The 25,601-nt window shown below is 35.9% G+C and overlaps 1 protein-coding gene across 13 annotated transcripts in view; it reads right to left on the bottom strand.

Moving 5' to 3' along the window:
• RPS6KA3 (ribosomal protein S6 kinase A3) overlaps nucleotides 1-25,601 on the bottom strand; it is a 108,793-nt gene that overhangs the window by 56,752 nt on the left and 26,440 nt on the right. For 12 of the 13 annotated variants that reach the window (XM_072815958.1, XM_072815950.1, XM_072815954.1 and 9 more), the window contains one exon: nucleotides 20,948-21,004. In XM_072815958.1, coding sequence (XP_072672059.1) covers nucleotides 20,948-20,989 — 42 coding nt within the window. In that variant the 5' untranslated portion in view covers nucleotides 20,990-21,004. Of the gene's footprint in view, nucleotides 1-3,739; nucleotides 3,936-20,947; nucleotides 21,005-25,601 lie in introns of those variants that run through there. The other variant, XM_072815959.1, reaches the window with a different exon arrangement.

Genomic DNA, 25,601 nt, shown 5'->3' with positions numbered 1-25,601 from the left:
GATTGAATCCTGTATGTCACTTATCTTTTTTCTATTTTCTGAGAGACTTCCTTGGTTTTTATTTTCCCATCCTCATACTGAATTTCTTATTCTGGCAAATCTTATTTTAAAATAAATTTGCAAGTGCTCCTTTTGTCAATGTTTCTTTAAAAAAAAAAAAACAACCCAGCAACTTCCTCCACTCCCTACCCTTTTCCCCTAAAAATTTCTAAAGATCTGTCCCTGTTTTATCTTTAACGCATTTTTTGGGTTCCTTCCAAGTTTAAATTTTTACTAATCACATTAGCAAGCTACCTTCCTTCTATCTACTTTTATGTGTATGTAGTCATAGGAGTATAGGCAAAATACCCTTGATTGGTATCTCAATGCCAGACTGTGCTTAATGTCACCAGTTTCTCCAAGTTATGGGACCATAGGTATTTTTGAAATGAATTTGAGGTTCAACCAGGACAATACTAAAGCTTGAGTAATCTTGAACAACACGGAGAAAAGCAACAATGTGCTCTTCTAGCTCATAACTAGAATCCAATGAGATGGGTACAGAGAGGAATATCAAATTTCTGAAGGCACTGATAATCCAAGGATGGACATTTGCATGTGACAAACAGATCGTGCCAATAAACCACTTTTTACCAAAGTAAGTCTGTTACATTAAAACAAAGAAGTACAGTTTGTAAAATTGTATTTTTCCTGTAAGTACACAGTGAAGCAACTATAATTTTATGGAAAAAGAATTTTGTCAATGAAGTCAAGCATAGATTTGAGTTAGATCCATTATTCCCCTGTGAGGTTCACATATTTTTACATTCTCTGGTACAAGTATGTGTGTGTGTGTTTGTGTGTATATATATATAATTTACTTATTTATGAGAGACACACAGAGAGAGAGGCAGAGACATAGGCAGAGGGAGAAGCCGTCTCCCCATGGGGAGCCCGATGCCAGACTCAATACCCAGACCAAGGATCACACCCCAAGCCAAAGGCAGACAGACATTCAACTACTGAATCACCCAGGCGTCCAAGCATATATTAAATGATACATTGATATGTGCCCATTCATCATCACGAAAAAACTTACATTGTATATTTCTAAAAATTATAGTAGATTCTGTATTTTTATTTTTACAAAGTCTATGTTTATTTGATAAGTAAAGTTCCAGTTGTAGGTAAAACTGTGAGGCTGGCAACTGTCTCCATCACACCCCTGTATCATTGGTCTACACTCCCATTATTTTTGGATATTTGCCATCCCCAGCCTAGGTGTACAATACCCTCAAGCTATGTTTGGGAAGTCATTCATTCATCCATTTAAACATTTATTTATTGAGTACCTTATACATGCCAAGCAAGCACTCTTCTAGGTGCCTGAGATATGTAATAAATGAAATAGACCAAAATCTCTGGCATTTTGGGGAGAAACCAAGCGATAAGAATAGGTATATTCAGGTTAGAACAAGATACATATTCTTTTTTACCATGAAAAAAAGATACTAAGTTGGGTAAAAGGGATCAGAAGTGCAGGGATAAAAAGGAAAGCTTGCAATTTTTTTTGAAAGTGTGCAATTTTAAATAAAACCATCACTGCAGGTTTTACTGAAGAGGTGCTATTTGAGTAAAGACCAGAAGGATGTGATGGAGTCAACCATCTTGGGGAAGAGTATCTCAAGCAGAGACAAGCCAGTGGAAAGGTCAGTGTGGGAGCACACATGGAAACCAGTGTTTGGATCAGAGAGGAAGAGAAGAACAGGTAAAGAGGAGACTAAAATTCAGGAGGCTCTGGTGCTTTTGCTTCTTCCTAATTGCCTGGTCCTAATGGAAATGTTTCTAATCTATGATATATTCTCTTAGGGCCATTCCTTTCTGTTAGAAGGCAATTCAGATTATGAGCCACATAGTGTGTGAGGTGTTATTGATACTAAGATAGAGTATCTGCTCTCTAGGAATTTACCTAGGGTTTCAAGGATTTATTATTGGATATATACTTGTTTAGATGTGACCTATCATAGAAAAAACAAGGTCAGTTAACAAATATAATTTTAGGAATTCTGTAAAGAGTATCATTTTAGACATCACAGAAAAATGGCAGAAGAAATTCATGGACAGGTGGACCTTTCGGTGTTCCTCCAGTGACACAGAAAGTCCCCTCATTTGTTTTCCAGGACCACCAAGAGGTCTGTAGGTTTCTTCTTAAATGGTCCTTAAAGTTCACCCCTTAATGGGAAAAAATTAACCTAATGTTTCCTTTTTAAGTCGAGAGAAAAAGATGTAATTTTGTTCTGAAAATGTAAAGGGATTAAAGAAAAGGAACAGAAAGCGATGCTGTCTATTTGAGTTACAGAAAACCTAATATTGTAACACACTACCTTTAAGTAAACAGACTGGGTGATATTAATTGATTTTAAAGGATGATTCAACTTTTGGCATTATGCCCTGACTTGTATACATAATTTCCTTTTTCCTGCTCTCCCTTGGGTCAGGAAGTGTGTTCTTAAGGCATTTGTATTTTCTAAATTGTTTTGAATGTCAGAAAATACAGTTGGAACTTGAAGTAAATTATTTAAATTTTTTTTGGGTAAAAACTAATAAATAAATCTTTTCTTTTCTAACCATAGATATGTAACTATTTTTTTTGCCTACCATAAAGACCTTACAAATGAAAAACGTATACTTTATCTGCCTCTTGAATGTAATTCAAAATTAAAGTATTAATCTCTATACAGATACCTAAGGTTCTAGAATACGTAGTTTTTAATTTTAAAAAGATGTTAATTTTTAGATGATCTAGATACATAAAAATTTAGGCTGGTTATTCAAGCCATGCTGGAAAAAAAATCACATTTTAAGGTATTCCAGAATACAATTGGACCAAATCCAACTTACTTATTTGTTAATGGATGATAAATATGCTCAACATTTTTCATTTAACCAAATTCTCTAAGAGTATTCCAAGCCAGCTTCTTCTTTCTATGTTTGAGAAACCAGCATTGCTTTTCTCCAGACTAACATTCCTAATCATTGCTACACAGAGCAGTTTTCTCCTAATCGAGAATCCCAATCAAAAAATTAAATTCTCTTTAAAGAGCAGCAGGATAGCGCAATTCTCATGGCAAAATATCAAGTTTATTTGGCAGAATTTTAGATGAAATAAAATGCAAATTATCATTCACTAACACATTTTAACAAAATAATGCTTTGAAAGCTGTGCCTACTCTAGATTAGATAAAATTACTTAAAGTTACTTAAATACAGTTGATTAAAAACTTCAAAATTTGAAAGGAGTCAATTTCAACAAAACTCTGACTTTAAGCTCTTCACTCTCTAAAATAATACATTTTCCAACCCATCAAAATATTGCTTACATAATAATCTCCTAAATACTAGTAAATTCACAATTTTGTTCATGACTGGTTTAATATTGAGTTACTGTCGTCTATTTTATTATACAAAATTACAAACATGGACAAAATAAAAACTACCAGTAAAAAAAGCCAATGTAAAAATAAGTTTACAAAATATACAGTTGAAACGAATAATACACTTAAGTGGCTTTCTTTTAGCAAACAGAAATACTATCCTTTAAAAGTTCTTTAAAAACTGGTTTTGAAAAAAAAAAACTGGTTTTGAATTTTGGAAAGCTTCTTAAACAAATATATAAAATGAAATAATTGTTTAATTAGTATAATTACACTGAGCTCCTACTAAAACATTTTAGTCTTTACAGAAGTTAAACAAAGCTTACCTGTATAGAGCGAACACGAAAAGACAAAAATTTAAACATGGCTACGAAACCATGATGGTGATAAAAGAATTTCTGACTGTAAAACTTAGGTTGGAAAGGGAAGGCCAAGCCCCTGCAAAGTTTTCTCCTACCAGCTGTTCCGGCAATTAGAAAATTTCCTGTCAGGCGGGTCCTGAAATGCTAGAAAAAGAGGCCTGACAATTTTCCTGTGGTAAAAGAAAGGAGAAACGTAATGGCGAGGGCACTATGTAGCTGATAGGTAGGGAGGCCAGAACAGGAAACCAAAACAGATTTGCTGATAGCAAAATCCTGTTAAAATGTTAACTCCTGGTTCCCAGCATTCTAGACAATTTTCACAACCAGCGAAATGAATATTATTTTATTTCAGATCCTGAGAAATGCCAGTATTTAACTATATAACTCTTTAAAAGCAAATGAAACTAATCAGCACTATTAAAATAATAAGTCATTGATGCATATGTGAAATTTTACCCTTTGTAACGTTGACACACACACTCCGAAGGACAGTCTCAAGACTATTTTAAGGTTATATATAGACAAGTCATGGGTGTTCCCTGTCAATGAGGCATTGTTTCATAACTACAGGAAGAAAATGATCACATGCAAGAAACTTTGATTGTGATATAAGGACAAATTCTTCCTGTCTTAAGTTAAAGTAAATTATATTTAAATTCACACTGGTTATAGACTTCAATTATTGGCCAGGTTAAAGACTTCAAGGTCCATAGCTAAAAATCCTAGTTGATAAAATTTAAATTAAGAGAAGGGCACTGAGGGGGGCACTTGATGGGATGAGCATTGGGTGTTATACTATATGTTGGCAAATCGAACTCTAATAAAAAAATATACTACAAAAAAAGAAAAAAAAGAAGAAGAAGAAGAAGAAAGAAAGACCTGAGGTGCCTGGGTGGATCAGTAGGTTAAATGTCTGCTTTTGGCTCAGGTCATGATCTTCGAGTCCCCAGATCCAGCCCAGCACTGGGCTCCCTGCTCAGCAGGGAGTCTGTTTCTCCCTCTGCCTTCTGCCCCTCACCCTGCTCATGCTCTCTCTCGCTCAAATAAATAAATAAAATCTTTATAAAAAATAAAAGACCAACCCCTGGGTTATCAGTGAGCAAAAGAAACACTTACTGAATAAGCCAAACTGTAAAAGGAGGGGTTAAGTTACCAGACAATTTCTTACTCTATTTTATTCTCTAACAGCCTCTAGAATTTCTTCTAAGGTATTTTTATTATGGAAAAATATTTTTAAAAATATGCCAATAATCAGAATATGATCATTGAGATAGTGGCATTTAAACAAAACCCAAGGATAGAAACACTGAGAGCTGTGGGAAAATGCTCTACTTGATGTGCCTTTAACCTATGTGGAACCAACAAAAACATCAATCATTAATATACATAACCTATATGAATTTAATAAAATGACTGAATTTTCAAAACCTGAAGACAATTATCATATGATTTCACTCATATGTGGAATTTAAGAAACAGAATAGATGAACACAGGGGAAGGGAGGGAAAAATAAGATGAAATCTTAGAGGGAGACAAACCATAGGAACAAACAGGGTTGCTAGAGGGGAAGTAGGTGGGGTATGGGATAACTGGGTGATGGGCATTAAGGAGCGAGTTTGATGTAATGAGCACTAGGTGTTATATACAACTGATGAATCACTAAACTCTACCTATGAAACTAAAAATACACCATATGTTAATTAATTGATTAAAACAAAACAAAACAAAACAAAAACATAAAACCTGAAGAATCTTCAGAAAACACCAAAAATGATCAGCTAGTTTTCTGGATAAAGGAACCATGATCAAAGTAGGCACATATTTGATGATGGAGCTATCTATAATGGAAGCTCACTTTAATACTACTTTACTGAGCAAACAGAGTGTCGATTAGGTGCTATAGGTGCCATTTGAAAGGCCAGGGCCCTTCCTGCCATATCAAATTTTTGCGGCTATGTTCTATAATGTTCTATATATGTTTAGCTCCTTACAAATGCTCAAAAGGGCAGCATGGTTAGGACAACCACCTAATATAAAACTGCAGTCTGAACATGAGATGCCTTTTAAGAATGTCAAGAAGCAGCAAACAGCATGGTTACTGTGCAACTGATTAAGACATGCAAAACAAAATAGGAGTGTCTCTATATACAGCACTTATCAACTTTATTGAAGTAATACTTAAGAAGCCACCAAATAACCTTTGAATTTAAGGGGTTAGTCTAAATTGGCTTTAATGACTACTGATGCTCAGGTTAACAGTCACATTTTGTTGTGTGCTGTCTTTTTAATATTAGCACTAAGAAAATGGTGCGATATTTCAGATACCAAAATCCAAAATAAGTCTCCCTGAGTTGAAATGATACCTTAATGAAAGCACTGTGATACCAACTGTGTAAAAGATAAACAGAGCGAAAAAAAGGAATAAAAGAATAAATGTGACACTTTACATCTGATGGAGATGTTAGGACATTTGGCTACTTGTCTGGGAAATGCAGAAGCCATAAAGGAAAATAACAGCATAGATTTTATTATAAAATTCAAAAACTTCTCTACATGAAAAGGCACCATAAATAAAGTTAAAAGACTAGTTCATATGATTGGAATCCCTTATAATCATATTACAACTCATCACTGAGCAACAGCTTTATATGGGTGCAAACTATCTCCTAACCAAAAATGAATGTGCTTAAGGCCCTCTGGTACATTGCTTATGGCACTGATACAGTTAAAGCACATGCCTCTGCCCCTACCAGATTTATCTTCAGAACAGACACCATACTTATCTTTGCATCCCCATAGTAAAGAGCATATAGTAGGAATTCAAATAATGGCTGCCTTAGTAAGAAGTATCACATGCCAAAATCTGAAACAGATAATATTTGTGTGGCTGTGTGCATGAAACTAGGTATTATTGTTTATATTTTTCCTGCTTCTTTTGACTTTCTTTAAATTTATCTTATTAAAATTTCCACTAACTTTTCTTTATTCTTGTCTCTTACTGGTTTTAATGTTTATCTTATTGTTTAAAAAGTAAACTTTAGGGGCAGCCCGGGTGGCTCAGCGGTTTGGCACTGCATTCAGCCCAGGGCGTGATCCTGGAGACCTGGGATCAAGTCCCACGTCGGGCTCCCTGCATGGAGCCTACTTCTCCCTCTGCCTGTGTCTCTGCCTCTCTCTCTCTGTTTCTCTCATGAATAAATAAAATTTTTAAAAAAGTAAACTTTATTATTAAAAGTATACATGTCTATTACAGAAAACTTGAATAATAAACAAGGAGAAAAATTTTTAAAAAATCACTATTCTTGGTGCTTTGCTTTCCAGTCTTTTTCTGTATACACACATATACACACTTGAATATTAATTACTATACACATTATCACTTTTTTCTGTAAAGGGCCAGACAGTAAGTGTTTTTGGCTTTACAGGCCATATGGGCTCTGTCAACTCTGCTACTGCAGTGGGAAAAGGAATGGGTGATGCCTAGTATACAGCCAGAATAATCTTAAAACAGAAATCAGACTGGGTCATACCTCCACCTCAAATTCTTCAAATTCTCAAATTGTTCCTGCCACAGAACAAAATCCAAATTTCTCAGTCTCTGAACCATAAAGCAAGCACTAATAAACACCACTTGATCATGACTTGGGAATATACTCACTATATCATTCAGATATGAAGTCAGTATTTGGTTGTAGACATTATTTTATCATATTAAGGTCAGACTAGAGGAATGAATAGTCAGTTTTATAACACGTCTTATTATCCATTAATAGTCACTTAGTTTATCTCCTTTGACCCAACAATTTGATAATGTAGATCAACAGATGTCCTGACATGTTTGTATTTCTGGGAAAAATCCACTGTTTTAATATATGTATTTGATTTGTAAATTTTCTTTTTAAAGATTTTATTTATTTATTTATTCATGAGAGACACAGAGTGAGAGAGAGGCAGAGACACAGGCAGAGGGAGAAGCAGGCTCCACACAGGGAGCCTGATATGGGACTCGATCCCGGGTCCCAAGAATCAGGGCCTGGGCTGAAGGCGGCGCCAAACTGCTGAGCCACCCGGGCTGCCCGATTTGTAAATTTTTAAAAGGAGTTTTACATCTATATTCATAAGCCAAATTGGCAGAGTTTCATTCTGTATGTTAGCTTTCATTTTCAGGGCTTTGCTAGCTTTATAAAACAAACTAGAAGGCAATGTAAATTTTTTCCTATGCTTTAGGACAATTTAAAGACTACAGGAATGATCTATTTCTTGAAAGTTTCAAAGATTTCTCCATGAAATCATAGGGGCCTGGCACCATAATTGGGAGGTGGAGAGTTTAGCATTTTAAATTTCTCTCCTGCTATTGACATATTCTGTTTTTCTATCCCTTTCTAAATGATAACATTTAGATTTTTCTAGAAAACCACATTTCAGCAAGACTTTTTTTGAAGATTTTATTTATTTTTTTCATGAGAGACACCGAAAGAGAGGCAGAGATGTAGGAAGAGGGAGAAGCAGGCTTGCTGTGAGGAGCCTGATGCGGGCCTCATTCCCAGCACCCTGGGATCACATCCTGAGCTGAAGGCAGATGCTCAACTACTGAGCCACCCAGGCATCCCTCAGCAAGACTTTTATATTAGTATACAGTTACATTTAGTATTCTTTGTTTTTAAAATTAAACTTAAGGAACATGTCAAGCATATCTCAAGTAGACTCCTATAACAAATCCTCATGTACCTAGTACTTACCTTTAACAATTACCAACTCACAGCCAATCTTGCTTCATACACTCATTTCCCCCCATAATTATGTTGAAATAAATCCCAGACATTGTATCATTTCATCTATAAATATTTCTGTTGTCAAGATGTTTTAAACTTTTTCCTATCTGTGATCATAGCATGTTTTGCTTTCTGAATGTTGTGTATTTGCTTCCCCCCCACACACACACCTCCTATTTTGTCATTCACTTATTTTGGAATTTGTATTTAATTCCTTCTTCTGGCTCCCTAGAAGTTTACTTTGTAATTCTTTTTCTAGCTTCTTTCACCAAATCCTTAGTTCCTTTATTTGAATTCTCATTTATTAATAAACTTTCAAAATCATGACAGTAGTTTAGATAGACTCAAACCACTCATACTTGAACAGAACTGAATCGAATCAGTTTGCTTTCTTTCCAATTATGATTAAATCACTCAAATGTGTAGACTGCAGGAGAGGAGAAGCAATTTTGGATCAGAGGCAACATATGAGGTAGGCAAGCCATGAAAAAAAGGGGGAAGGTTGTATTTGTTTAAAAGCTCTTTAGGGGTGGACAAAAGGGACACTAGGAAGTGAAAAAATAGCGCTGAAAGAGAGCCAAAAATGTAGCAAAGGGAAACTTTACATGCTTGGAAAATTTGCCAATTATACACATACTCCATTTAATGCCACCATGCAGTGCCAATTATAATGCTATTTATCTAAGAAATATTTTCCTAAGTGGTATATACTTATATGTACTAGAGTATATTTTTCCCATGCTCTGAGTGCTAAAATATACTCTCAGCCCATGAGAGTTAGAACAGACAATACTCTACACAATTAGTCAGTAAGTGTTGTCAATGTACCACTCTACAAATGTTCCCTGCCAATGAGCACTCTATTGTACTTTCCTGTGTTGAGTGGGTTCTTCACTGTCTATTGTCTAAGCTAGGGCTTCTCTTTCTATAGTTTATTTTGTGTTTGGCCCACGATGACTGCAAGAGGTGTGCAAGAATGTGCTGGACTCATGGCTATGAGTATCACTTTGGATGTTCAAATGGAAGGTTTAAGGCAGGCTGAGGGAACCTTCAAGGAAGTGGAGGAAATCAGCAGACAACTAGGAACTGGTGAAATTCCCCGGATACTGTGAAGGCCATCATACACATTACTGCGGCCTTAGGGTTACTTATATGAACAATTGCTAGAGTAACGGGATGTGTGCAAATTTGAAGAAATTACTCCTAAAAGGCCTATCATGACTTCAAGGGATTTGTAAAGAAGGGGGGCACTGCCAGTGTACTACTGCCTGTGTCCTGCATAGAGGTGCTGTTCCTTAACCTGGCATGAATTATCTTCACTTTATCTTTTTAAGCCATTTTTATCACTATTACTTTTAACAAGCTTTCTCTCATTCTTGCTAATCATGCATGTGACTATGACACAAGAGCTACAAAGACTGAGTTGATAAATACAGTGTTTAGGACTGTAGTCATATAATATTTATAAAGTTGATGTCATAAGTAATTGATGTATGCATGGTCACCAGAAGTAAATAATAAGAGAAATAGAAGGGTCAAAGACCAAATTAAGAGAAGATTAGCTCATTTCACAATTTTGTCTAAGGCCACATCTATTGTCAGCCACAAAATTACTGGATACCACCATAGTTCCTAGGAGGCATACTTTATCCCTGGTGAGTAGTCTGAAAGAGCAGGATCAGACTCTGGAAGGAAGGGGCACATGGGTGGCTCAGTGGTTGAACATCTGTCTTTGGTTCAGGTTATGATCCCAGGGTCCTAGGATTGAGTCCCACATCGGGCTCCCCATGTGGGGAGCCTGTTTCTCCCTCTGCTTATGTCTCTGCCTTAGTTTCAGTGTCTCTCATGGATAAATAAATAAAATCTAAAAAAAAAGACTCTAGAAGGAAGAAGCCAGGAAAATGAATACTTATTGGGTTCTTACTTTGTGCTAGGAACTTATTTATCTCCTTTAATTTGGAAGCCTCAGAAGAACCTTTGCCCAGTACTCCAAGAACCACTAAGAGAATTATTTCCCAACTAAGCAAGAAATTGCTTTAATGATGGCTCTTGGATGACTACAGAGACCTAAACAGTCAAGACTCCCTATTTCTTCAGCATGGATTATGCTAGCCAGTCCTCTAGTCAGCCGAGAAAAGATGGGAAATTCTGGAGTCCAGAAAGATATCTTGGCTTGAAGTGCTATATGGCACTTTATTTTCTGCTATGAAGGTAGTCTCTCCCTAACTCTACCAGAATAAAGACAAAAAATAATCAAGTCTCTTCATCAGGAGAGAGAGAACAAATGACACCAGCTAGAACAAACTAATTGGTGAGAAATTCAATAAATTATAAAAAATATTGATTAATATGCAAACATCCCTGAGGGAAGAAGACTGAGGAAGGTGATAAGTATCTGTTATATTCCGGTATGAATCAACTTAATTGGATAAATGTCCTTATATTTTATGAGATACATGGAGAAAATAAAGGTTTTTACTTCAGGTGAGTAAAGACAAGAAAGTATTGAACCTTTAAAAAGCCAAATGAAGGAAAAGAGTATTAAAATTGCAGAAGGGGATCCCTGGGTGGCGCAGCGGTTTGGCGCCTGCCTTTGGTCCTGGAGACCCGGGATCGAGTCCCACATCGGGCTCCCGGTGCATGGGGCCTGCTTCTCCCTCTGCCTGTGTCTCTGCCTCTCTCTCTCTCTGTAACTATCATAAATAAATAAAAATTAAAAAAAAATTTAAAAAAATGACTGAATATCTAAAAAATAAATAAATAAATAAAATAAAATAAAATCGCAGAAGATGGAAGAGAAGTGGATCTAGGATATAAGAAGGCAGATTGTAGGGCAAAGAACAAAGGGAAGAGAGAAAAGATGCGGTGTGAAGGAGGGAAACAATCCAGCCAGAATGAAATGGTTCTTCACAAACAGAAACCAGAGTACATGTTCAAGAGACAACACAGGGGCAGCTCCATAACTCAAGAGCTGAGTGTAGATATCTTATGTTTAAAAGAAATTTGGTTTTCCTTTATGATTATCATTTTAGTCAAACTAATTTAGGTACCTCTCACATTTTTCCCCCTTTGGCTTTTTTTTACATCACTTGCCCATGAGAATGCCTTCACCGAAATACTGACATTCACTTTTAAAAACCTATACCAAAACTTTATGTCTTCTGTGAATTTTTACCTGATTATACCAGCTATAACTAGTTTTATTTTAAATTCTAGTTACCTTAAATTTTTATCAATGGTTAAATGTACAAATAGTGCTGCAAGGCTTGTATGACCAAAAAGCAGCAGTACCTAGAGCTCCTGGTACCCTTTCAGCTCTTTTCATTGCTCTCTCTGATATTTATCTCTAATCAACAACACAAGAAACAATAGGTGTTGGCGAGAATGTGCAGAAACAAGAACTCTCTTGCACTCTTGGTGGGAATGCAAACTGGTGCAGCCACTCTGGAAAACAGTATGGAGGTTCCTCAAAAGGTTAAAAAATAGAACTACCCTGCAATCCAGCAATCGCATACTAGGTATTTAACCAAAGAATAAAAAAACACTAATTCAAAGGGATTCGTGCACCCTGCTGTTTATAGTGGCATTATCTACAACAGCCAAATTATGGAAATAGCCCAAGTGTCCATCAACTGACAAATGGATAAAGAAGTGGTACATATATACAATGGAATATTACTCAGCCATCAAAAAGAATGAAGTCTTGCCATTTGCAACGACATGGATGGAGCTAGAAAGTATTATACTAAGTGAAATAAATCAGAGAAAGACAAATACCATATGATTTCACTCATATGTGGAATTTAAGAAACAAAAATGAGCAAAGGAGAAAAAGAGAGGCCAACCACTGTTCTTAATTATAGGGAACTAATGGTTACCAGAGAGGAGGTGGGTGGGTGGGGGAATGACGGAAATTAAGGAGCACACTTGTCTTGATAAGCACCAGATGATGTATGAAGCGCTGAATCGCTATAGTATACTTGAAACTAATATTACACTGCATGTTACCTAACTGGAATTTAAATAAAAACTTAAAAAAAGAACAAGAATAATCTTATACTACTTTCTCTTGACTCATCAATTTCAGATATTATCATCAGACATCCTATTATAGATGACTTAACACTCATATCACAAATTTTGGTTAAATCAATAATCCGTTTTTATAATTATTATGACTGTACAAACATTGTTCACTACCAAGGTAAGGAATATACTCTAGTTATATTTCTTGTGTACAGCTGTTTTCTTCTTAAGTTTGGTTTGTTTTAAAATTTGCTTCCTTTATGCCTATCTCAAACTCTTCTCACTCTGTCTCTTAAGTGAATTTTCAGTACACAAACCTATTGGATAATTCATCACTTCTATTTTTTTTCCCCTGGAGACAGCCTTCCTGGAATCATCTGTCTGCTTCAATCTGGACTGAGTACTCTCTAAGCCTACTGATTGAACTAGTCTTCTGAAGCACCCTTTATTCATCATAACGGGAAGGAGCTTTCTTCATTGTGCTTATAAATGTTGGATCCTTTGTTGCCTGAATCTCATGTCTTTTTCTTAGTTAACAACCATCTAGTGTCGGTGGAGCCCACTTTCCAGCAACTTCCTAAAAATAGGTATATGTCTGAAAATATCTTGGTTGAAAATCATTTTCACTAAGCACTTCAAAGGCATTGTTCCCTGTCTTCTAACTTTCAATGTTGAAATGTTTGATATTATTTTTACACACAGTCCTTTATTTCAAAAATCTCTAAAAGCTGGTCTTAGCCTGTTTGGGCTGTTAGAACAGAATACCATACACTAAGTCACTTATGATAAACAAGAGAAGTTAATTCATCCAAATCCAAATTGCCAGCAGATTCAGCGTCTGGTGAGAATCTGTTTCCTGGTTTATAGACAGCCATCTTCTTGCTGTGTCTTCACATAGCAGAAGGGGCAAGGGAGCTCTCTGGGGTCTCTTTTATAAGGGCACCAATCCCATTTATGAGGCATCTGCTCTCATGACCTAACTACCCCCCAAAGGCCCCACCTCCAAACTCCATTACATTGGGGATTAGGCTCCAACATGTAAATTTGGTGTGTGTGTGGGGTGTCAGTCCAATAACACTTCTAGGGTTTTCTCTCACTGGTGTTTGATAATTCACAATAATGATTCCTCTTGAGAGTAGGTGTTTTCTGTTTGTTTATTAGCAGGCTTTCATTAGGTTATTTTAATCTAGCTACTCACAGGCCTCATGTTAGGGAAAATTTGGTGGGGGGTTGGGTAATTTAGTACTCCATCTATCTAAGAGCACAATTATCACTGTACCATTATAGGAGAAAAATGCTGCCAATTAAAATGTGTCACACCACTGACTTTAACAAACATTTCAATTTCACAGATATTTAAATGAGATATTCAAATATGATATTTCTTTCCTAATTTCTTCCATTTCCCTGTTTTCTCTGGAATTTCTATTAAGTAGATGTTAGAATGCTCCTCTTTTTCTCTATTTTCTAATTTTCTATCTCTTTCTATTACTCTATTTTTTGGGAGATTCCCTAACATTAGTTTCTAAATCTACTAAAATGTAAAACATTCCTATTCCATTTTTAATTCTAAGAATTTCTTTTTCTAATTGAAACAATAGCATCCTACTCTTATTTAGCATATCAACTTTGTCTTTTAACACTCAGATTTAACTTCTGTTTTCCTTTTTACTGCATTGTTCCTTCAAGAGCTTATTCTTTTTTTAAGATTTTATTTATTTATACATAAACAACATCTTCTTTATCCATTCATCTTTCTATGGACACCGAGGCTCCTGGTTTATGTATACAATGGAATATTACTCAGCCATTAGAAATGACAAATACCCACCATTTGGTTCGAGGTGGATGGAACTAGAGGGTATTATGCTGAGTGAAATAGGTCAATCGGAGAAGGACAAACATTCTATGGTCTCATTCATTTGGGGAATATAAAAAATAGTGAAAGGGAATAAAGGGGAAAGGAGAAAAAATGTGTGGGAAATATCAGAAAGGGAGACAGAACATGAAAGACTCCTAACTCTGGGCAACAAACTAGGGGTGGTGGAAGGGGAGGTGGGTGGGGGGTGGGGGTGACTGGGTGGCGGGCACTAAGGTGGGCACTTGACGGGATGAGCACTGGGTGTTATTCTGTATGTTGACACATTGAACACCAATAAAAAATAAATAAAAAAGATTTTATTTATTTATTCATGAGAGACATAAAGAGAAAGAGAGGCAGAGACACAAGCAGAGGGAGAAGCAGGCTCCATGCAGGGAGCCCAATGTGGGATTTGATCCCGGGTCCCCAGGATCACGCCCTGGGCTGAAGGCAGGTGCCAAACCGCTGAGCCACCCGGGCTGCCTGAGCTTATTCTTTCATTTGGAAGCCTTTCTCAAAATGTCCAGCAACATTTGGCTTTTCAGTCATACTTAAGAGTGAGACACTAAGAGGTGAACCAGGTGTTCTGGAGCTTGTCAATTTATCCCTTTTTGTAGGTTAATTGGCCAAATAGCCAGCCTTTACATTTAAGATCTCCTAAATCTCTGTTCTGAAGGTCTTTTATTCAGGGACCATTCAATTTCTTCAGGAAAGAAGGCTTGACTTTCCTGCCTGAAAGATATGGTCCTGGTTGGTGTAATGGGTAAGGGAAGGGGACCAAAAAAACATTTAGTAGTAGGCTTTCACTTGATCTGTTTCTAGCCCAGTGCTTCACCCCATTTCCTACTATACCTGGGGTTTCCCAAGTCTGGAGCCATTCTGATTCATTTTTCTCTATAAAATACTTTCGGTCTCTTCCGGGTGTAGGACAGAGGAGAGAGTGGAAGTTGTTTATACTGACATTCAACCAATCTGTTTTCAGCCCTGTGCTATTCCTCCACTTTCCATGGTACCTGGTGACCTCATTCTTGAGCTCTTCTGGGGCTATGAGGACAATAAATAAGGCATGTTTCCTTCTGCTATACCCCTCTAAAAGGTCTTTAACTTCCTCTTGTTATAACTATTTTATTTACTTTTCATATTTATGGTTGTGGTTCAAATTACAGAAGTCTTCTAATTTCAAAGACCACATTTCTGTTTCTTATTCTCCTTGATGTTTCGGGTGATTATTTACCAGAAGAGAACACAAAAACAACTTTATTTTACCATTTAAAGACTGCAAGTTTCCCTCCTATGCTTTTGTGTCTCCAACAACAGAGCAGGGTTTTTGGCACCTAATAGAAATTCATGAAGTACTTGGTTAATGAATGATTTCGCTATAGTCAGAGTTCAGACTTGGCTGCTGTAATAAAAAGACCCTAAAATACAGTGGCTCAAACAAGATAAGTGCCTATTTTCCTCTCATGGAACAGTCCATAGGTAACAGAGTAAATTAGGATGAAGAGGTATCACAAGATCATTAGGTCAATAATGGACCCAGGTTATTCTCCATCCATCCTACCATCTTGTTGTGGTCAAAACTGGCTATTCATCATACTCCCATTAAAAAGGGGCCAATCAGGGGGATGCCTGGGTGGCTCAGCGGTTGAGTGTCTGCCTTTGGCCCAGGGCGTGATCTGGAGTCCCAGGATTGAGTCCCGTATCGGGCTCCCTGCATGGAGCCTGCTTCTCCCTCTGCCTATGTCTCTGCCTCTCTCTCTCTGGGTCTCTCATGAATAAATAAATCTTTTTTTTTTTTAAAAAAAGGGGCCAATCAACCTATAAGAAAGCTTACCAGTTGACAAGCTCCATATATACAATTACCATCTCACACTTTCTATGGGCCAAGAATCTGGGCTAACAAACTTGTGAGCTTGGAAGAAACCTTTTCAGTTGAGGTTCAGATGAAAACCTAGCCCTGGCCAACTCCTTCACTGCAGTCTGTGAAAGACCCTGAACCAAAGGACCTAGTTAAGCTGTGCCCAGATTAATAACTCACAGAAAACGTGAGATAAGAAATGCATGTTGTTTTAAGCTACCAAGTCTGGGGTAATTTGTTATGCGTCAAATAATAACTAATAACTAATCTCAACTTTTGCTATTTAAATTATCAGTAATTGACAAAATGAAAACTGTTATACATTAAGGGCAAATATAATTTAAAAGTATAAGGCTAATATATATTTGACAATCTCTTCGATTTAATACCATTAATGAAATAGTAAATATTAGGCTTTTATTTTATACTCAATCCTAATTCTTATAATCTGGAATGATCTGCTCAACAACTTCACTCACACTGCACCTCTTCCACCCGCCCCCCAGAGAGAGCATGTAAACGCAAGCGCATGAGTAAGCACGGGGGTGGGGGGGGAAGGGGGAGAGTGAGTGGGAGAGCTCCCAGCGTGGAGCTCGATATCACAACCCAGTCTAGCACCTTTTCAACCTGGTTATAAAATACAATTTTCTTCCAGATGTAATGTGACTAATGCCATGAGTACTCTGAAGGAAAGTATGAGCCATATAATGGCACAATGGAAAATGTTTTTGGACTACAGAGAGAATAAAAAATTTGAAGGTTTTCCTTCCAAAGAAATTGCTATGTAAAGAAAAACAGGTAACTGGTGACAAAAAAAATAAATATTAACACTCACTGTTTGTTTTCATATTTGCTTAAATGCTAGTAAATACATACTCTAGATGAATGAAATAGAATGCCTCAAATGGCCTGAGATGTGCAGAACAGAAATCTACACTAAATGTGAAGGTAACCTCAGGCACAGGTCCCATGTGTGGGCCCTTGTGCTAGCCAACAGTTAATTTACGCATTCATTTAATTAACAAGCACTTATTGAACACCTACTGGGTACTGGGTATTTGATAGAAAACAACGAATAAGTCCTACATGGTCAATGCCTCATGCAGCTCACAGTTTAGTCGGGAATAAATAAGTAATGGAATCTAATGTGATATTCCAATTTAGGGTACTCAGAGGCTGCTATGGCAGCACAAAGGAAAAATTGAGGGCTGAAATAAAACTGGTAGTTGTGTCAGGAAGATGCCTCAGTTGAAGTGATATCAAACTTAGACCAGAGGGATGATTGGGAGTTAAGTGGAAGGGGTGCTAAGGGAAAAGAATTCTGAGAGAGGAACTATCACCTATGAAGGCCCAGGAGCAAAAGAAAGCCTGATACACTGGAGTGACTGCACTTTCAGGAGAGGGTAGAGGAGCATGACTGAGGATGATCCAGAGAAGTATACAAAGATCTTATTATACAGAGCCTGATAGGTCACATTGTAGTGTTTGGATTTCATTTGAAGGAAGCACAAAACTACTAAAGGATTTTAAGAAGAGTATGATGATCTCACTCTTCCATAACTGACAAAATGTTCCTGACAATTTGATTTCCGAAAACTTTCCCAAGATGTTAAAAAGAATATAGAAACATTTAACATTTTTAACAAGATTTTATTTGAGAGAGAGAGAGAGAAAGAGCACATGAACAGGGGGAGGGACAGAGGGAGAGGGAGAAGCAGACTCCTCGCTGAACAGGGAGCCCAATGTGGGGCTTGATCCAAGGACCCGGGGATTATGACCTGAGTCGAAAGCAGAGGCTTAACTGACTGAGCCACCCAGGGGCCCCAACATTTAACGTTTTATATACTAGCAATAACCAGATGGAAAACAGCAGAAAAGAAATCCCACTGCAATATAACAAAAACTATAAAATATCTGTGAATTATCTTAATAAATTAATGTATAAAACTATATGTAAGAAACCGTAAACTTGGGCAGCCCGGGTGGCTCAGCAGTTTAGCGCCGCCTTCAGCCCGGGATGTGATCCTGGAGGCCCGGGATCGAGTCCCATGTCGGGCTCCCCACAGGGAGCCTGCTTCTCCCTCTGCCTGTGTCTCTGCAACCCCCCGCTCCCCGCTCTGTCTCTCATGAATAAATAGATAAAATCTTAAAAAAAAAAGAAACCGTAAACTTTTGATAAAGGATATAAAAGAATATCAGAATAAATATTTTTGAGATGTGAAGACTCAATATTATTAAAATAATTTTCTTCATGTTAATTAGCAAATTTAATGGAATTTTTATAAAAATCCTGTAACTTTTTTAGGAGTACTTGATAAGTTGATTGTAAAGTTCATTTGGATAATGTGTAAGACCACAATTTTGAAAAGTAAAATGGTGGGAGGGTTTGCCTTGCCACACATAGAAAATATATAATAAAAGTATAGTAATTGAAAATATATGTGAGGTGAAGACTTTCAGGGATGCTTGGATTGAATTGTGTCTTCCAAAGGGGTATGTTCAATTTCTAATTCCAGTACCTGTGGATGTGTTTTTTGAACACAGGGTCTTTGTAGATTCAATAATGTTAAGATGAGGTCATACTGGAGTAAGGTGGGCCCTAATCCAATGACTGGTATCCTTACGTGAAGAAGGAAATTTGTGGACATGGAGATATATAGAGAAAATGCCATGTTGACAATGGAGGTAAAGACTGGAATAACGTGGTAAAGGAACACCAAGGACTGCTGGCAGCCACTATAAGCTGGAAGAAGCAAGGAAAGATCATCTCCCAGAGTCTTCAAAGTGCATGGTTCTGTTGACACATAGATTTTGGTGTCTTCCTGACTGTGAGAGAATAAATTTCTGTTATTTTAAGCCACCCAGCTTATGGTACTTTGTTAGGGCAGCCCCCTAGGAAACTGAAAGAAGGAATATATATATCAATTCTATATATGATAAAAGAGATTTCAAATAAGTTGAATAGGTTTTATTTGTTCAGTTAGTAGAGATTAGGACAACAGGCTATTTGGAAAGAAAAGTCAGATTTCTATGTCATAATGGGTATTACAATTCCAAGTAGACCACAGACCTAAATGTAAATCACAAAACTATAGAGGTGGTTGATGAAAATATAAGAGGATATTTTATAACCAAAACACAAAACCTAGAAGCCAGATCTGACCATTTAAAAATGAAAACTTAAAAAAAATGAAAACTTCTGTATACCTACAGTGAAAGACAACATAACAAATGTTAAAAAAATAAGGAGAATATATTTGTAAGATACATTAGCGATGTGGAGTTAATACCCTGAATATATATGATCACATAGACCATAAGGAGATAAGCAACCAAAAACACAAAGGCCAGTAATACATGGTTACTCAACTTTATTAATAATCAAATGAGACGTAAACTGAAATGAAAAAGTATTATTTATTTAGAGTAGCTCAAATGAAAAATAATTTCTAATAATATCTAGTGTTGAATACGGTATGGTTGAACAGGTACTCTCATGTAGTGATATTTTTGTAACTTTTTTGGTTTGGACAGCAATTTGGCAATGTCTATTGAGATTTTTTAATTTTTTAAAAAATTTATTTATTTAAGTAATCTCTACACCCAGTGTGGAGCTTGAACTCATGATCTCAAGACTAAGAGTTGTATGCCTTCCGACTAAACCAGCCAGGAGCTCCTATGCCTATTGAGATTTAAATATTCATACCTTTTGTTCTAGCATCCTTCTCTAAGACTATATCCTACTGAAACACAAGTTCACAAAAATAAATAGGGGAAAATTCCATTAAGTATAGGACATGCATAAAATAGAGTATCATGCATCAGGGGTGCTTGGGTGGCTCAGTCGGTTAAGTGTCCAATTCTTGGTTTCGCCTCAAGTCATGACCTCAGGGTCATGAGATTGAGCCCCATGTCAGGCTCTGTGCTCAGAGTAGAGTTTGCTTATCCCTCTCCCTCTGCTCTCTCTCTCTCTCTCTCTGGACTAAATAAATAAAATCTCAAAAAAATAGAATATCATGCAACAATTTAAAAAAGCAGATCTACATGTACTGTCATATAAAGATGTTCAAGACTTATTAAGTGAAAAGAACAAGTTTGAGAATATATATATTATAAATATCAGTAATAACTGTCTTGTGTATGGAATAAAAAGAAGATACTAACTGTGCTGCAAACAATGGATATCTTAAAGGTAGGAACATTTTTAAATTCATTCTTAATGAGTGTCTATTATGTGCCAGTCACTGGCCTAGGTGCTGGAGTCTTGAAGTGAATAAAAAAACAAGATGAGGAAATGGTGAATGTTCATCTTCTATGTTAAATGCTTCTATAAAGTATTATCCTTATATTTTTGTCTTTAATAAATCTATGGTTTGATTTTTTAAAAAAAATAAGTTTTAAGGTACTAATGAAAAACTTCCAACAATATAAAGCAATTTGTTTTGTCATTCTCTTAAATAAATCAGTCTTACCAATCAGTTTTTAAAAATGGCACTGGCATATTCAAGACTGTATTTTGGTAAAATTAATGTGAAAGCATCATCAAGTTTCTAATACTATAAGATCATTACTTTGCTCAGTTTAAAAATAAGAATCCTTCAATTTTATGGCATTTGATTTATCTATATCCCTTATTATATAATATTTTACTTACAGTTTGTGGATTAATCTCCTCCTCTCCCATAGGTTCATCCATAATTTGCTGTCCATTCTGTGAAAAGCACAAGTTGAAAGTTACCAACACGGAACTCACATCAGTTAAAGTTAAATGAAGGCAGACAAAACAAAATCATATAGGAATATTATCACCCCTACAGGGTTCTAATGAAGTACCAAATCACCATATAAGTATGTAGTTGCCAAAATGCAACAGGTTGTGCTTTAAAAGTTAACTATAAAAACATTTTTCATGGAAATAATATAATAAATGATGATTACCTTTCCAGGTGAGCCCTTGAGATTATTTTAAGTTAAATGCATTACAAATGGTGTCATTTAAACCTCACCAAACATCATTTACAATACTTTCTTTGGCAAAACCATTCTATATTCCAACTCCATTGATTAATTAATCAGGTCAACTGATTATTTCAGGGGAAAAGTAAGCTAGATCTCCATATTAAAATTGATTCCAGATGCATTAAACATTTAAATGTCAAAAATAAAATTATACAGGTATTAGAAGAAAATACAAGTAAATAATACTTATGGGGTAAGGAGGGTAGAAATCATAAAGGAAAAAATGACATTTGAATTGATAAAAGTTTAAAATGTCATCTGCCAGACACAAAAAAGATTAAAGACAAATTGATTACAAAAAAGCAACATATGACAAAGGGTTGGCATCCTGAATACATAAATAACTTTGTTTTACAAACCTGTAAGAAAAAATGATGAACCTCAACAGAAATGAGCAATAAGGGAAAAAAGAGTTCAGCCTTAGTACTAATCAAATAAACGCATTTAACCAAAAGATACCTTTGCCTTTCAAACTGGTAATGTTTACAGAAAAAATAACACCCAGCACTAATACGAGTATGAGGAAAAGAGCACTTAGAGTATACTGCTGGAGAAAGTATAAATCAGTACAACCTTCCAGGAAGGTAATCTAAGTCTGTATTAAAACAAGTGTGCAAAGATGTACATACAAGAATGCTCACCATAACTTTTTCCAAAAAGAACTCCAAATTGGAAACCTAAATTCTTAACAATAGAGAACTAGTTAAATATATGATGGTACATCCATATAATGGAATACTATACAGTCATTAAAATGATAATAAAGATGTAAATTTATTGACATGGAAAGACAGTCACATGTAATAAGTGAAAAAGCAGTTTACAAAAAAATATGGATTGTAATGATCCCATTTTAAATAAATATATACATGTTTCAATGTATATATTTGTATGGGAAAAACTCTGGAAGGATATACACCAAAATGTTAACAGTGGCTATTTTGGGGTGGAAGAATTTTAGACAATTTAAAATGTTTGTTTTTGCATACTTGAATTTTCTAATGTGTCTACAATGAATATGTATTATTTGTGTAATTAATAACAAAACAAAACAAAACCAGAAGTCAGGAACACAGGGGCTTCTCTAGTTACTTCAATGGAAAAAGGAGTAAATGCCCTTGACCACTTGTCAATTCAACAAATGTAGAAGGATTTAAGCTAGCCATCTTTGGAGCATTATCAACTGGGAAATAGAAGGCAGCCCACCCATTACCCTACATCCCACATGAGGCAGATGCTCTGAATTTGAACGCTCTCTACCCTCCAAATCCCTATTTATCCATCCATTAATCCTCCCATTTCATTTCATTCATGCTATGTTCTAGGTGTGAAGCTGTGGATGAATGGATAATAATACATGGTCCCCAACCTAGAGATCTATCCTAGAGGATCTCATGGGTCTACTGACTCATAAAAAGAGTACGCTTCATTTTCAAACATTCATAGAGTATGTTCCTAGGTTAGGGAATGCCTATACAATTTTATAAAGCACAGAAATGGTGCTAAAACGTAGAAAAAGGGAGGCCGGTATAAACAACCTTTATCATCCTAAGACACTTTCAGAGGCTATAGTATTGTCCACTTCTATGGTAAGTACTCAACTCCAGGAGACATCTTTCTCCCAAAAGCCACAATCATTTATTCAACTGAATACTGATCATTTTTATCCAAACATCACAGACAAACCTTAAACTAGCTCTTAAGAACACTGGTTTGGGAGCCAGACACCTAGACTCAAATTTCTGCTCTTACACTAATTATGAAGCCTTAGACAAGTTACTTAAACTAAGTTGTAGTTTCTTCATATGAAAAGTAGAGATTAAAATGTCTCATCTTCAGAAAGTCATTGTAAAGACTAAGATAAATGATATAAAACTCTAAGCACAGTGCCTGGCACTTAATAAACACTCAATGGTAGCCATTTTAACTATATCCAAAATTCAGTCACCCCCTTTATGGCTCACCAATTTGCTACTTCTCCTACATTTGCTATTTTAGGGAATGGTACCATCGTTTATTTAGTAGTGCAAACTAGATTTTCTCATTAATTGTATGCAGAGTTCTCTTTCTATAACACAGATCTGCTGAATAGCTCCCCATTACTTGACTTTTAGAACCCTTGATCTGACTGAGCTACAATTACATTTTCCATGGGAATAAAATTTGAGAACCATCTGCTCCTTGCAATTTTCAGTGTATACAAAGTAAGAATCCCTTACTTATAACTTACTTTTAAGGCTAACTGGTATAGTAGAAATAGCACTAAACATGGAATAGTGTCCTGGGAGCTTTATTATTCTGGGCAATTCAGACTGTCTCAGCCTATTATCTTATTTGTTCAAAATGGGGATATTTGCCTGTCTACTCAAAGGGTTAGTGTTAGACTCAAAAGTGAGATAGTAAGTAAAGGATCTTGAAAGGCTTTTGTTCCAAATAAACATCATATGCTTCAATTCTTTCTTTCCCATTCTCACCTAGATTTGAACACTATCAGGACAAGAATGTACTATCTCTCCAGGCAACCTAGATAAAATTCTTCATTATATAGTAATTTTCTTCAGCTACAAATACCCTTTAATAGAATTGCTAATATATGATGATTAACTTGCCTGTACTCTGCAAAATCGCAGGAAGTAAATCTACACTTATGACCGTAAACCATCCTGAGTCTGTTCTTTACTAGACAAGCCAAGTTCCTTCAAACATTCCTTTCAGATAGATGAGACCATCTTCTTTTCTAAGCATGCACCAAATTCATCTTAAAGAGTAGTATACAGAACTGCTTTCAATTAACATTCCAACCTTGATACGACATATGCAGAGTAAAGAGCCTATCACCTCCCTTGTATATTAATACAGTTCACGTATGCATTATTCTTGAAATGCCCAAAACACATTGCTGAGTCATACTAAGTTTTCTGTTGATTAAATACTTGCCTTCTCTATAGTGCAACTAAGCCCTGTATACCTGTTGATATACTTAGTCTCACGAATAAAGCCTTATTTTAAGTTTTTGATTCATCTTTTTCTAGTTCTGATCCTCTATAGGATTGCTACAGCTTCTATAAAATGGATTTTGAATCTGCTAATAAACCTCTTCCTTATATTCATCTTCATGTAATCCATAAATTTTACAATATATTTTTCTAAACTCCTCACCCAGCCAGTTAACAGTAATATACAAACAAGGCAATCTAAAAAAAAATGAAGTGAAACATGATCTAAAGGTAGTTTATGCTCTACTTTTTGCCAAAATATCTACTTCCTTTCTAAGTTTAGCAAAGATTGAAAATTTTGAACAATTTAAGGAAAATATAAAAGCCAATGTTATTCTACATATTGAAGCTTTACAAAAATCTACTTTAAAAAGCATTTTTACTTCAACAAACCTTTTGATCATTTCATAAAAACAAGGATTCAAGTATTATCTATTAGAAATGAGCATAATTATTCATGCAACTAATAAGTTTCCTTTATGAAAAATGACCCTTGGCTTCACTAGGAATTACGATACATGGGCCATCAGTCTGACTCGATATCACAATTTCTATAGTTCCAAAAGTTCAAGGAATAGTACCTATTGAATAAGAAAACTTATTTAATTTTAAGAAGCAGAAAAAATGTCGTCTGCATCTCACTAGTACCAGGTTTAAACCCCAGCTCTGTCACTTACTGCTATAGTTACCTGACCTTGGGTGAGTTGCTCAACATTTTGAGTCTTAGTTTCTTCATCTATAAGATGCACATAATATCTACCTCACAGGGATGTTGTACTCAAATGGATCCACCAAGGGACAGTAGATACTCAGTAAATGCTACTTCCTGTCCCCTCTCTTTTGCCTGAATTGTGTAATATATACATTTCTACAGTTAACTTCTAAAGATATAATGCAATGAAGTAGTACAGGGGAGTGCTGAGATACTTATTTCACCACTTAATACAGCCAATTTCCCACCACGCAGGGTGAAAGAGATCATTCATACGTGTAGTATATTTTTAAACAATGTGGCCAAAGAATGAGTACAGACAAAAAAGAATAGTTTAAAAGTGAGGCAAATGTATTTATCCTCTCTCATCCCACCATTATGCCTTCTGGCCAAAAAACTGCAGAGCTTGGCAGATTGTACATATGCAAATATTATGTGAAATACTGGAAAAGGTTAGGAAATGCTAATCATGCTTTACTCTGTTAGTCTGAAATGTGTAAAAGTCAAAAATTAAAATAACATACAATATGGGTCTCATCAGAACAAATCAGACAAAGGAGACTGTTAGCTTGCATTTCAGC

Source organism: Canis lupus, chromosome X, assembly GCF_048164855.1.
Source record: "Canis lupus baileyi chromosome X, mCanLup2.hap1, whole genome shotgun sequence".
NCBI classification, from domain to species: Eukaryota; Metazoa; Chordata; class Mammalia; order Carnivora; family Canidae; genus Canis; species Canis lupus.
Note: the sequence above shows the minus strand (reverse complement) of the source record. Positions and strands in the feature narration are given on the sequence as shown.